At 39.0% G+C, this 11,809-nt stretch overlaps 1 protein-coding gene across 3 annotated transcripts in view; it reads left to right on the top strand.

Moving 5' to 3' along the window:
* The window catches only part of CMYA5 (cardiomyopathy associated 5), a 45,556-nt gene that overhangs the window by 20,232 nt on the left and 13,515 nt on the right, over positions 1 to 11,809 (top strand). For 2 of the 3 annotated variants that reach the window (XM_005492133.4, XM_074533435.1), the window contains exons 3-8: positions 748 to 843; positions 1,489 to 1,722; positions 3,483 to 3,505; positions 5,458 to 5,579; positions 9,550 to 9,699; positions 10,626 to 10,772. In XM_005492133.4, the coding sequence (XP_005492190.1) occupies positions 748 to 843; positions 1,489 to 1,722; positions 3,483 to 3,505; positions 5,458 to 5,579; positions 9,550 to 9,699; positions 10,626 to 10,772 (772 nt within the window). The remainder of the gene's footprint in view (positions 1 to 747; positions 844 to 1,488; positions 1,723 to 3,482; positions 3,506 to 5,457; positions 5,580 to 9,549; positions 9,700 to 10,625; positions 10,773 to 11,809) is intronic. The other variant, XM_074533436.1, reaches the window with a different exon arrangement.

Genomic DNA, 11,809 nt, shown 5'->3' with positions numbered 1-11,809 from the left:
TTGCCGCAATAAGAAACCATTACAAAGGAAGATAACCTTCCTTTTAGATTTATGCCATCAAATTAAAACTAAGCATTTCTATAAATTATGAATTGTGCCAGAGCAATTGAGCAACTTATTTTCATAAAAGGTCAAGAAGCAGTAAGAAAAAGTTCTGAGTTGTCTTTGATCTGTGTGCCTTGGACTACTTTTGTTTCCATATAACTCAACCAATGATTTTGATGACTTCTTTTTTATATATAAATATATATATATATATATATATATACATACACATACATAAACATGTATCTATTTATCTATACATTAATCTATATAGAGACAGATATCTATCTTTTGAATTCTAATTTTAAAAGCCATGACACAGTATAATCTATTACCCTCACAACTACGTTTGTTATCTTCCTTTTTATGGGCTTGTTCCTGTGATCTCTCAAGGACACTCATGAGGCTCTGAGTACCCTCACTCTCTGGCAAAGCTGCTTTGGAATTCTTAACGTTCAACAGCTTGTATGGACAGAGTGCCTTATCGAACTGAGCTCACTTGTTTTGGTTTGGAAACAGTTCTGTGACTGTTCCAGTTGCTATTTCTGTGCTTGTCTTTGCAGCCAGGGTGATACTTGAACTTACTTAAAAATTGTTCCAATGGTGGCTCATGGCAAAAGAAAAATATTCACCTAAAATAAATTCTGTGTAAAAAGTTTATAAAATAACCTGCCTAAGTTACTGAAACATTTTAAATTTCAGGATCAGTTAAGTAAATTGCTAACAGCACTGGAAGAAAAGTCAATGAAGATTGAAGAGTTTGTGAGTGATATTGAATTGAGATTTAATTCAGTTGAGGTAAGTCCAGTGTTTTATCACACTATTTTTCTTTTCCTCTGCAGGATTACTTCTAAAATATGCTTGCCTATTTGTGCAGCATTATTGCTTCCACTAAAATGGGCTGCTGCTCCAGTCCTCAAATTGACTTCTCTGGAAGTTCACTGGAAGGTGTTAACTTGGGAGGAAGAAAAAGATTGCTTTTTTGCATATTACTGCAGAGTCGAATATGTAACTGTCAAACACTGAAGGAAAAAGTTCCCTTAATTTTGTTTATGCCTATAAAAAGCTCACATGGTGTTTTATTTAGAATCCCATGCAAAGCATTTAAATTAGTTGGACAGTATCTTAAATTCTGATTGCCCAAGTTCTTAAGCCTTGAGAACTGTATTAACTCCAGTTGTAACTATGCATTTTTAGCTATTTTTTGGTCAGACTTTCTATCTCAGTGATGAAATATTAAAGTTTAATTTTAAAGAGTTAAAAAAAAAAAAGCTGTTGTTGTTATTGATTTATTTCTCTAGACATATTTCTCACAGAGGAGTTTGCCTGCAGAAATAAAATTGTCTTATTGTCAGTGTGCCAGAATCAATATGGTGGATGGCTCGTCTTTGGGTAATTTAGAATTTCTGTGTATTCATTAAATGTTGTCATTTTATTCTGCAGGAGAACTGTAAAAAAAATGCAGATTTATTGGAAAAGCAGAATGAAGAGATGCTTAAGAAAGTGGTAGCGCAATATGATGAGAAATCAGAGAACTTCGAGGAAGTGAAGAAGATGAAAATGGAGTACCTGTATGAGCAGATGGTAAATTTCCAGCAAACTGTTGATTCAGCAAAGGAAACTTTGGAGACAACAGTAAAAGAAACAGATGAAGTGGATGGATTTGTTTTCCTAAATGTAAGTGGAATTGGCTTTCATGCTGTAGCTTTTATGATATTAGTTAGGAAAAGACTTATGTATCTAGGGTCTCAATGAATTTTATTTTTTTAAGATAGCTTAATCCTGCTAGCTCAGCTATTCCACTCTGAAACTGCTGGATCATTTGGTTTTGATGTGGGAATTCTCAGAGAGAACTGTAGAGAGGATGCACAGGACAAAAATGTGACATGCTAGTAAAATGGTCTTGTTCATTTTTAAAGTTGAAAAGACAGTTTGATAATATATCTAGAATTAATAACTGAAAAGTAAGAGATGTTAGAGTGTTTAGGTATTTTACCATATGAAAAATAAATTACATATTATGTAATTATTATGTATAATAATAAACAACAAGAAAGTGATCTTTGAAACAAGAAAATGTAATAGAAAAGTAAAATTGTTTCTGGGCTGTAGGGTTTTTTGTCATGTATTGTTGTTGTTTTTGGGGTGTTTTTAATAAGCAGATGGACAGTATTTATGCACTCAAATTACTGAGGCTATGATAAATAATTACTGTTGAAAAACAGTGAGGGGCTGTGTTGGTTGCTGACTGGGGTGAAACCATGACAATGAGATAGACTGAGGGCTGTGCATGTGATGTGTGTGGCTCTAATGGTCCTTCCTGGATGTAAAAAACACCTCCAGTGAATCTGCAGGACTGGACCTACTAACTCATACAGTCATTAGTCTTAAACTTTGCTTAGAGGATGTTGCTGGTTCTGGGTCCTTCAATACTGTTCTTCTGCTGCAAGACTTGTCCTTAAGTGAGTGACAGCACTTTCTTCTCTCCACAAGTATACTACCAGTCTCAAAGAGGATGGAGTTTCTGGGATAATAATCTTCCCCCATTATGGAATTAGCATGTGGCCTGGAAGTTGCAGATAAACTATCTTGGAATGCCAGAAATAGAAAGGTCAAATTACTGTCTGAAGACTGATCACTCATACAAAATAAGCCAGCTTTCGAAATACAAGTGTCCAGCCCACATGGGCCCCAGCAGCCACAGAAATTATACCAATATTTGGCTTTCTTCTCTTCTCTGTGCCACACAATGTTGTAGTATCCTGTAACCAAGTGAATGTTGTGGTAGATTTGCTGTTTTGGGATTAGATTATTTTCCTGATTTTGTGAGGATCAGTGTTTTGGCAAATATAATTTTGTAATCTGTAATTCTTTTCTGGGAGTTGAAAATTACTGGATTTCCCTGCTCCCTTCTGTTAGTGATAAAGGATAGGAACTTTTTTGTTCACAGGCCAGGAAACATTATCTGAAGATTCCTGAGGCACGGGACAAACTCTCATTACATAAGTAAAAATACCATATGGCTTCTAGTAATAAGAAGTTATGAAGTACATTTTAGACAGAATTTGGATTTAACTACTCTTAATGTGCATTCTTAAGTGATTCTTAAGTGATTTCTTTCTCTAGAAGTCCTGGTTTTAGAAAGTACTTGATTATGCTCCATCTTTAAATCTAGATGTTGAATACTGACCCCTCAAGCACTTAAAATGAGATTTATACTCTAATACCCTGCTGAGCCAGAGCTTTGAAATGAAATATTTCTAAGGAAGTAAATTTTCTTCTGTTGTGAATGAGCAGCATTCCACACAACCTCAAGTCAACAAAGCTGGGTGGTTTTTGTCTGTGGAGAGTAGAAAGACTGTTAGATGACCATGACTGACTTTTCAACACTTCGAGGGTTTTGCAAACTGTTAACACATTTCTTTTCCCTTCTCTAGTCATCTAAAGAATTGAATAAAAGGTACATGAAGTATGGGTTAAGTGCGCTGTAGTGAGTACTAGGCCTAGCATGCTGGATGCTTCATTTAGTATTTGTGAGCTTTTGAAAACACACCGCTAGCAATCAGAGCTACCTTTATAAACCTTGCAAATAATGAAATTTAGAAAAGCAGCTTTATACTTGTTGCTGTAACTGACTGGTTTTGAAGTGTTTTGCACACATTCTGTAGTACATTAATTAAACAAATAGCATGTAAAAACATCAGCTCAATTTTAAATCTCTACACAGACATTTTTAAACAGATGCTCCTTGTAGTTTTTGCTATACATACATATACAACAACCATTGTGATCATGCTTCCATCTTTTAGACATACCACTGATGGTATGTCTTATCAGTCAGATGGTATTACATCTCTTTTTTCACTGTCTGGTTCTGTAACACTTAGCCTCTGAAAGGTTATAACACAAAGCAACACAGGTAATTTGACTATGTTTCTGAACACAGCTCCAGAAAAATGAGACAAAGTAGATTTCAAAACCTGGCTAGGAGACTACGAGCTGATGTTTTCCTGTGGCTTTCCACAATCACTGCCTGATTCACAGTGTGTCACACAGGGCTGGTTCCTCGTTGTACCTGCATCTGCCTGTACACACCAGTAAATGCATACAATCACAAACAGTTCTCTGCCATGTGGGATTTTCTCAAGGGAGTTATTTTGGTGAGTCCCATGCTTTATGAGAGACATGTTCAACCATAAGCCCATATTCCTCAAAAAAATTCTCTATGGTAAAGGGAAATCATTCAGAGCAGTTGGCTGCAGGCTTCTCCCGTGCAAACTCCCAAAACTGCACTGCCCAGCCCACCACCCCTGACTCTCCCCAGAGGGCTTGGGCACTGTGCAGTGTGTATCAAACATTCCCTTGTCAGTGCTGCCTCAGCCATCACAGGGATATGTGTGCTGACACTGTCTGGGGTATAACACTAACACCATGGTTTCAGTTTGCAGTCAAATTACAACCCCGGGAGAGCAATCTGAAGAGAATGTGCCAAACACCCCTTCAAGGTTTCTATAAATTTCCAGAATTAGAACTATAAATCTGGACTCACCTGTTGCAAGTCAAACTGTCTGGCCATGTATCTGCATTTAGTTTATTGCATAAGATTAGAGCAGGTAAAATGGGACAAAACAGTGTCCCAAGGCTTTCTGTCCACTTGATCTTTACTTTTTTACTTACACAATGAAGTTTATTCTGCTTGGTGCATGGGCTTGGTTATTACTTTAGTTTGATAATACCAGTCTACATAAAATAGGTTAAGAACAAGTCTATTTAACAATGCATGTTTTTCTTAAAAAACTGTATTTTATATTTGTTGTACTTTGTTAAGATTATGCATAATTAACTACTTCAGTGACTGAAATAAAATGAAGGGGAGAAATATAAAATTCAGATGCCTTGAAAAAAACTTCCATTTTCTTGAGTTTGCTTCTGTCCCAGAGTTAAAAATGTTTGGGTTTGTTTAATATAATGAACCCAGTAAATACAGGGCAATTAAGTAGAATCTCTCTTCCCTCTCATGTTTTTAGCTTGCCACAAGCAGCTGCTTTACATTACATTTCTGGAGTCAGCTGCTGTAGTTAGCTCTAAGGTTTGTAACCTTTAAAGGCATTGCATTAGCAAGCCCAAACCCCTGTGTTCTTGAGAATCTTGCTGAGAACTTCCACACCTTCACATTCTCATGGGTTAAGTGTAACAGACCCATGAGCACTCTCATTGTCCTCCTGATTCAAAACTGCAGGATGGTGTAAATGTTCAAAATGAGGGAGGCAGCTTCTCCTTGTATGCTGTCCTTAAGTTCCCAGGAAATATTCAAAGCAGTACATGTCACGTGGTCTTTGCTTCTGGCCTTTGAAAAACTATGCTATGCTGCAAAGGATTTACACGGACAGATATGTGTTTTCTTCCAATTAGGTTACTTGCTGCAATGGATACCACCCTCTCTTTAGAGAAGGTGCCCAGTGCTTTTTCCCTGTTTGAGCACTATGCAGACAATCCAGGACAAAGCAATCAACACTCCTTACAACACACGGCTGGTAAGAAACTCCAGATATTGTCTTCACAAAAGCTAACATTTTGGCAATACTTTGGAAATTTCAGGAAGCTAATAATAGAATCTATATGAGAAGTGTAGATTTGCAAACCATGTAATTAGCAATCACAGTTGAATGTAAAATGAGGTTTAATTGTGCACAAGTGTTTGGCTTATAGTAGGTACAGTAAAATGAGCAGGAGGGAGAAGTGCTAAACTGGGGGATTCTTGCATCATTTTAGACATCTGTACCTCAGACAAGCTGGAAGTCTTGATCTCTAAATCTCCCAGGGCTAAAGAAGTTGTTTTTCCTTGCATACAGAGATAGAAGAAGCAATCAAAGGGTCTCCTGAGCTCTCTTCATCTGAGGGTGACAGTCCCAGAATGCTTGGTGTGGGAATGAGAGCAGGGGTCTGGTTGATGGCTGAGGTCCCTGGACTTGTCACAAGTGAATGGAGGCACCTGAAAATCCCAAGGGATGTGAAAGGGAAAGTGGTTAACTATAGCTAGAAACAGCCTCTGCCTGGGAGAATAGCAGTAAAAATTGCGCATGAGAAAGGGGTTTACTTATCTCTGTCTGATATTTCATGTCCTTTAAAAAGCCTGCCTGGGTTTTCTGCTCTGCCTGTATACAGAGGTGTATTATCTTGATCTGGATAGCTGTCAACAAAGATCTTATCAGCACCATTTTGCTGATTCATTTTCTTCATAATGGAACCCCACTCCAGTGTTTCTTTTTCAAGAGAACAGTGGTTACGGGATCTCACATCTCACCGTCATGTTTTGTGCCCTCCCATTCGTCAGCACATGCGCCATTGCCATCATAGTCATTCCCTGGGTTTAGAAGGGAAGCCCCTTTGTCATGTGTTTGGTCCCTGAGCACTGAAACTAGAGCATTAGATTCCCTAAGCTGATTTGTTCATGGCTGGATTTTCAAGACTAATGGGACGCTGGAGAAGTGCCCACCTTGTGCTGACTCTCTGGTGTCTAATAAGGGCTGAGTGCACTTCGTAGCAGTGTCAGTATGGGGAGATTGTCTCTCTCCTCCACACCACTGCTTTTATTAGACTTGGAGGAACTCAAATATATCTGAGATGTTAATGTCCTTTTCAGATGTGTATGAATTTGCCTGTGGCATCTGAAGCTTCTCCAGTGAAGCTGGACAGGCATTTGTGTATGCAGCATTATCTCAGTGTCATTTTTTTAGGAAGTCAGATAAAAAGACCATTTTTGTAACTCACTCTGCCAGTTAACCTGCTGGTGTAAATGTTCTGTGTTTCTTGGCTTAGTTCCTAAACCTCCTCTTGCAGTCCCATGGGTGCAGTCGTTCATTCCTCCTAGGTTGCTGCCTACTGGCAAGGTCATACAGGAGAATGGAGCCACATACTTCTTTTTCCCACAAGCCTCTCCAGCATTTATTTTCCTAAACTGCTGAAGTCTGCTTTCCGGATTAGTTTGCATTAGCTACTGGGTTTGCTGGCTCCAAACCAGTTTGCTTTGACAAACTGCAAATGAATAATTATCCATTAGTAAGAGATCTTTAAAGCACCTCATCCTTTATGCCTACTTACCATCTAAAATACCAAATTTTCTGTCTTCACTTTTACTGCAAAGTATTTCAACTGCTATCATGATTTTTACTTTGGTAAGCAGCAGACAAAAAAATTGGTGGTTTTTTTTTTTTTCATTTGTTTGATAGTTTGTTTTTTCAAGGTTACAACCTTCCAGAAGAAAAATAGTTACGTGTATACATGAAACTTGATTTGGAGTTAAATGGAATTGAATGGCCATGAATTTATCACATACTGGGGACCATTTTCAGACACTTGGAATTTTATTTGACTGAAGCCACATGATGAAATGAATGTGAATGTGCCAGGTTTCTTCAATCTATGTATTTTCCTTCCAAAAGAATTGTGTTTTACTGAACAATTTCATACAACATTATTTTCACCACTTCAGAAATATTTTCCTTCAAAATGCCTCCATTTCCAAATTTTCCATATCCACTAATGAAAAGCCCTTTTCCCTCAAGTTCTTCCTCCTTTCATGTAATCCATTTCCATTCATAAATGCATTAGCATAAAATACCCTTGCAGCATGCTGATGTGCATAATGGAACCCAGGTTCTGCCTGGGAATAGAAAAGTGTGAATAATTAAAAAATTAAAAAATATTATTTCCAAAGCCCACTGCAAGTCCTGGCCTTTTATACTGGAAGGCAAGGACCTTTGCTGATTGTAAAAAAGTTTCAAAACGAGTCACAGAGGAATGTATCTGCCCTCCTTCTTCAAGTACACAATGCCAAGGAAATAAGGAAATATTGTTTCTCATTACACCAGAGAACACATGGATTACTGTGGAGATTACACAGCATGACAGAAAACTTCCTTACACCACAGGACTTCAATGAAAACTGAACTGATGAGAACATATGCCACTTTTCTGAAGAAAAATATCAGTTAGTCATACTCATATTGCAAATACCTCATTTTTTAATTAAAATTCACTTAAAAGGGACCACTTAAAAGAGGATAATGCATAAATGTTCTGTTTCTGAAGAGAATAGTTCAGCTTCCTGTTTTGAAATTGCTTCCTATTAAATTGTTTCATATTATGCAAAAGGAAATTAGAAATCAAATGTTTCTCAGTATTGCTGAACTGAAATTTGATCTATGATTTTTTTTTTCAGAAGTTTCATTCAGTAAACTAGCTTCTGTTGAGATTTGGCATAATAATAGATCTTGCAACTCTGGGGTTTCTGTGATCAAAAATAGTGGTTTCTAGGCAACTTCATGGGGAAAAAAATGGTTTCCCCATCATGTCCACTGAAAGGAAGTATTTTCCTAAAGATGATACATTTCCTAATTGCCAACTCTAGATGCAGTCAAAAGACAAAATGAGGATTGTTTTAGCAATAAGAAGGATAATTTTTTTTCAATGGGTAGCAGATGTAATGCTACTGTACTGGTGGCTCTCTGTATAAATCATAAGGAAACAGCCCAGCATCTGCATTTGCCTTGTTCATGCCACAGGGGATTATCATCATTACTGTGGAGATAACTGAAAAGAAAACTGAAGCTTTCTGCTGAGATTCTAAGAGAATTCATGAAATATGGAAATTTACTGGGTGAAGAAATAGAACCATGTATTTTCATTCCCTGCAATCATTTTAACAATTATCATCTTTTTGGGCTTTTTGTTTCTTTCTTTGCCCTCCCTCTCTTCTATGACATAATCACAGAGGCAAACAATATCTCATCTGGGGCTGGATCTGTGTCAATCAGAAGACAAAAGTTGGTGTGAAAGCTGGGGAACCTTGGAAATCTTTGAAGCACTTGTGAGGAATGATTCTGGTAGCCCCATGGGGTTCAGGTGCCTTGGCAGAGTTCAGCTTCAACTGCAAACCAAGGAGTCTCAGTCCCCTTGGTCTGTGGGGAAATGACCATGGCAGGAAGGAGCGCCAAGCTGTGCATGTGCAGTAGGAGTCCACCCCAGGGCAGAGTGTAGTTAGAGCCTTCTCTGAGAGTACAGTCAGAGCCTCCTCTGCCTGAAGCACATCCCTGCTGCTGTCACTGGCACTGACACACTGCATGAATCCCCTCCTGCTGTGGCAGGTCCTTTCCACTGCCCACATTTCTGGGACCAGTACACACATATCTCTGAGAAGGAGGGTACAAGCACATGCTTTGTGCTGGTTTTGGCTGGTCCCAGTACTAGGACTGCATCTTATTTTGTCCAGACTTGTGAGGCAAATGGGGGGCTTCCAATGCTGAGCAGATACTTTTTTCTGTTCCTAGTTTATGAGAATCTGTTGCTCTAAGACTGTACCAGTATTCTGTATTTCCTGCTGCACTTGCTCTCTGGAAATATGCAACCTGAGTGAAAATAAGCAATTGGGTTGACTCATGAATTTGTAGGTAATTCGGCTGACAACACAGGAGCATGTATAACAATGGGAAACTTTCCTCTCAGTCCCACAGACACCGACTGTCATACCTCAGGAGCCAAACTCAGCCACCAGCACCTCCATTGCTGTCTACTGGGCTGTGAATGATGGGGACACCATTGACTGCTTCCAGGTCTACTGTACGGAGGAGCTGCAAGCCAGCAAAGATGCAGGGGGTGCGTAAGATCTGCCCTTTCAGCCCTGGCTCAGGGTAAGCAGGTGGGAGGATGAGCTGCAGGGGAGCGCCCAGGACATGGGAAGAGCAATGGCTGTGAAGACATAATGCATAAAACTAAAGACAGACAACGGTGGGGGAGATCGTGAGGAAGATGCTGCTTCTTCTCCTCCCCTTTGTCTCCACAAATGCAAGATAATATCATGCTCTGTAAAATCAAGGGCAGTTGTTTTCACTGCTTGAAGTGCCTTCTCATGAAGAGGCCTGACCATCAGAGAGGATGTGTCCATGCTGTCTCACTGTTACTCCTGGGGACTGCAGACAGAGCTCCCAAGGGGAGAGCTCCCATTATGCTTTTGGGACCCTGCATGTACTTCAGAAATATGTTTTCACCAAAAAAGCATTAGGAAGTATTTCCACATGTAGACAGAGATTTTTGTTTTCAAAATATTTCAAACATTAAAAATTTAAATTTAATAAAGGGGATTGAAATGCTTATTTGTTAAAAAGCTCAAAGTAGACCAGGCTCTGCACAAATCCATGTATGCATATACATCTAGGTTAAAGGATGTGAAGGGGTTTTTGTAATATGTAATTTATACCTAAGTGCTATATAGTTCATTATGAGGAATTGTTGCTATATAGTGGTGACACCAGAGTTGGTAACTGCTGCTTGCATGTCCCAAACTTGCAGTCCAGTAGGACTGAGGGCAATAATCTCCACTTGCCATGAATGGCATTTGTACTCTCAACTCAAGGGCAAGTCTAAAGCTTTCTGTCAGTCAGTGTGAAATAAGGAGATCTTAGCTAGTAATAATTTCTGGATCTTTTTCAATTGACTGTTTTTAATGTGTTATTTAAGAGGTTTAGTTGTAAGTCCTACCAGTGCGACAGTGTGAGGTCCTGTGCATGTGTGTGTTCTCCTAGCTTTAGTGGAAGAGTACAGAGTGACAGTGAAAGAGAGCCACTGCATTCTGGAGGACCTGGAGCCAGATCGCTGTTACAGTGTGTGGGTCATGGCTGTGAATGGCACAGGCTGCAGTCTACCCAGTGAAAAAGCCGTTTTTAAAACAGGTATGTACATTTTTAGTAATTTGATTATTATTACAAGTTTCAGGTCCTTAGACTAATTCAGTCCACAGTGTTACTGACACAGAAGAAACTGCTCCATTTTGCCCATCTGGCAGATAGCAGGCAGTTCATGGTCATTCCCTTGTTTGCTCAGAGATAGTGACATAATTGTTCCTGAGAGGAAACTTGAAGGCATTCAATTTGAAGATGTTTCCAGTGTTGGGCCACATGGCTGGAGCATCAGAGTGGCACATTATGTATTCATCTTCTGAGTCTGTTGCGCCGCTCCATGGAAGCTCTGGGAAAGCCCCCTGGCTGCTCCCTGCTGCTGCTCCCTCTCCTGCCCACAGTGGAAGAGATGCCTGCATGTTTTGCCTCTATCCCTGAATACATCTATGTTGCATTGATTTAAGGTATTAATTTTTCAAGGGAAGGACTGCTTTACTGATGTTGCACGCTGTGTATTGCTCAGTGGGACACAAATCTCAGGTGTGGCTGAGAGGCTCTGCTGTTGTTTAAGTACTATAAATTGAGATGAGTAACTAGATGAGTATTGCTTATGAGCTTCATTTGACTGATTAAGTTTTCTGAGCATTAATTTCTTTAATAATTTGTACTGACAAAACTATTGCTTCTTGAATTGCAAGCAAGGAGAAGCATTCTTGTGTTTGAGGCCCTCCTGTCAGACAATTTTTTCAGTGCTGCAGGATAAAAACAATTACTCCATTCCTGAAGTCACAAATACAGGCAAGGATTTCTAACAATTTCATAGCAAAAAATTCTATGTTCCATTCAGTTCCACAGTGAGTTTTTTGTCAAAATTACTTGGCAGCAGCCACAGCTTCAAGCCTTTTGCTTAACCTACTAGACTTCACATATGTTGATAATTCTCCCCGATACTTAATTTGTGATTTATATTTTAACAAATGTTATTTTCCAGAGAACTCAAAGGGGAAATTCAAATTTTTGGCTTCAGCAATGCAACTGTGAAGATAGTGGAGACTTTCTGCCAAATGCACAAATAATTATGAGTTATTGCT

The sequence above is a fragment of the Zonotrichia albicollis genome, chromosome Z (genome assembly GCF_047830755.1).
Source record: "Zonotrichia albicollis isolate bZonAlb1 chromosome Z, bZonAlb1.hap1, whole genome shotgun sequence".
Classification (NCBI taxonomy): domain Eukaryota; kingdom Metazoa; phylum Chordata; class Aves; order Passeriformes; family Passerellidae; genus Zonotrichia; species Zonotrichia albicollis.
The sequence above is the reverse complement of the archived record's forward strand: the minus strand, read 5'-3'. Positions and strand labels throughout refer to the sequence as shown.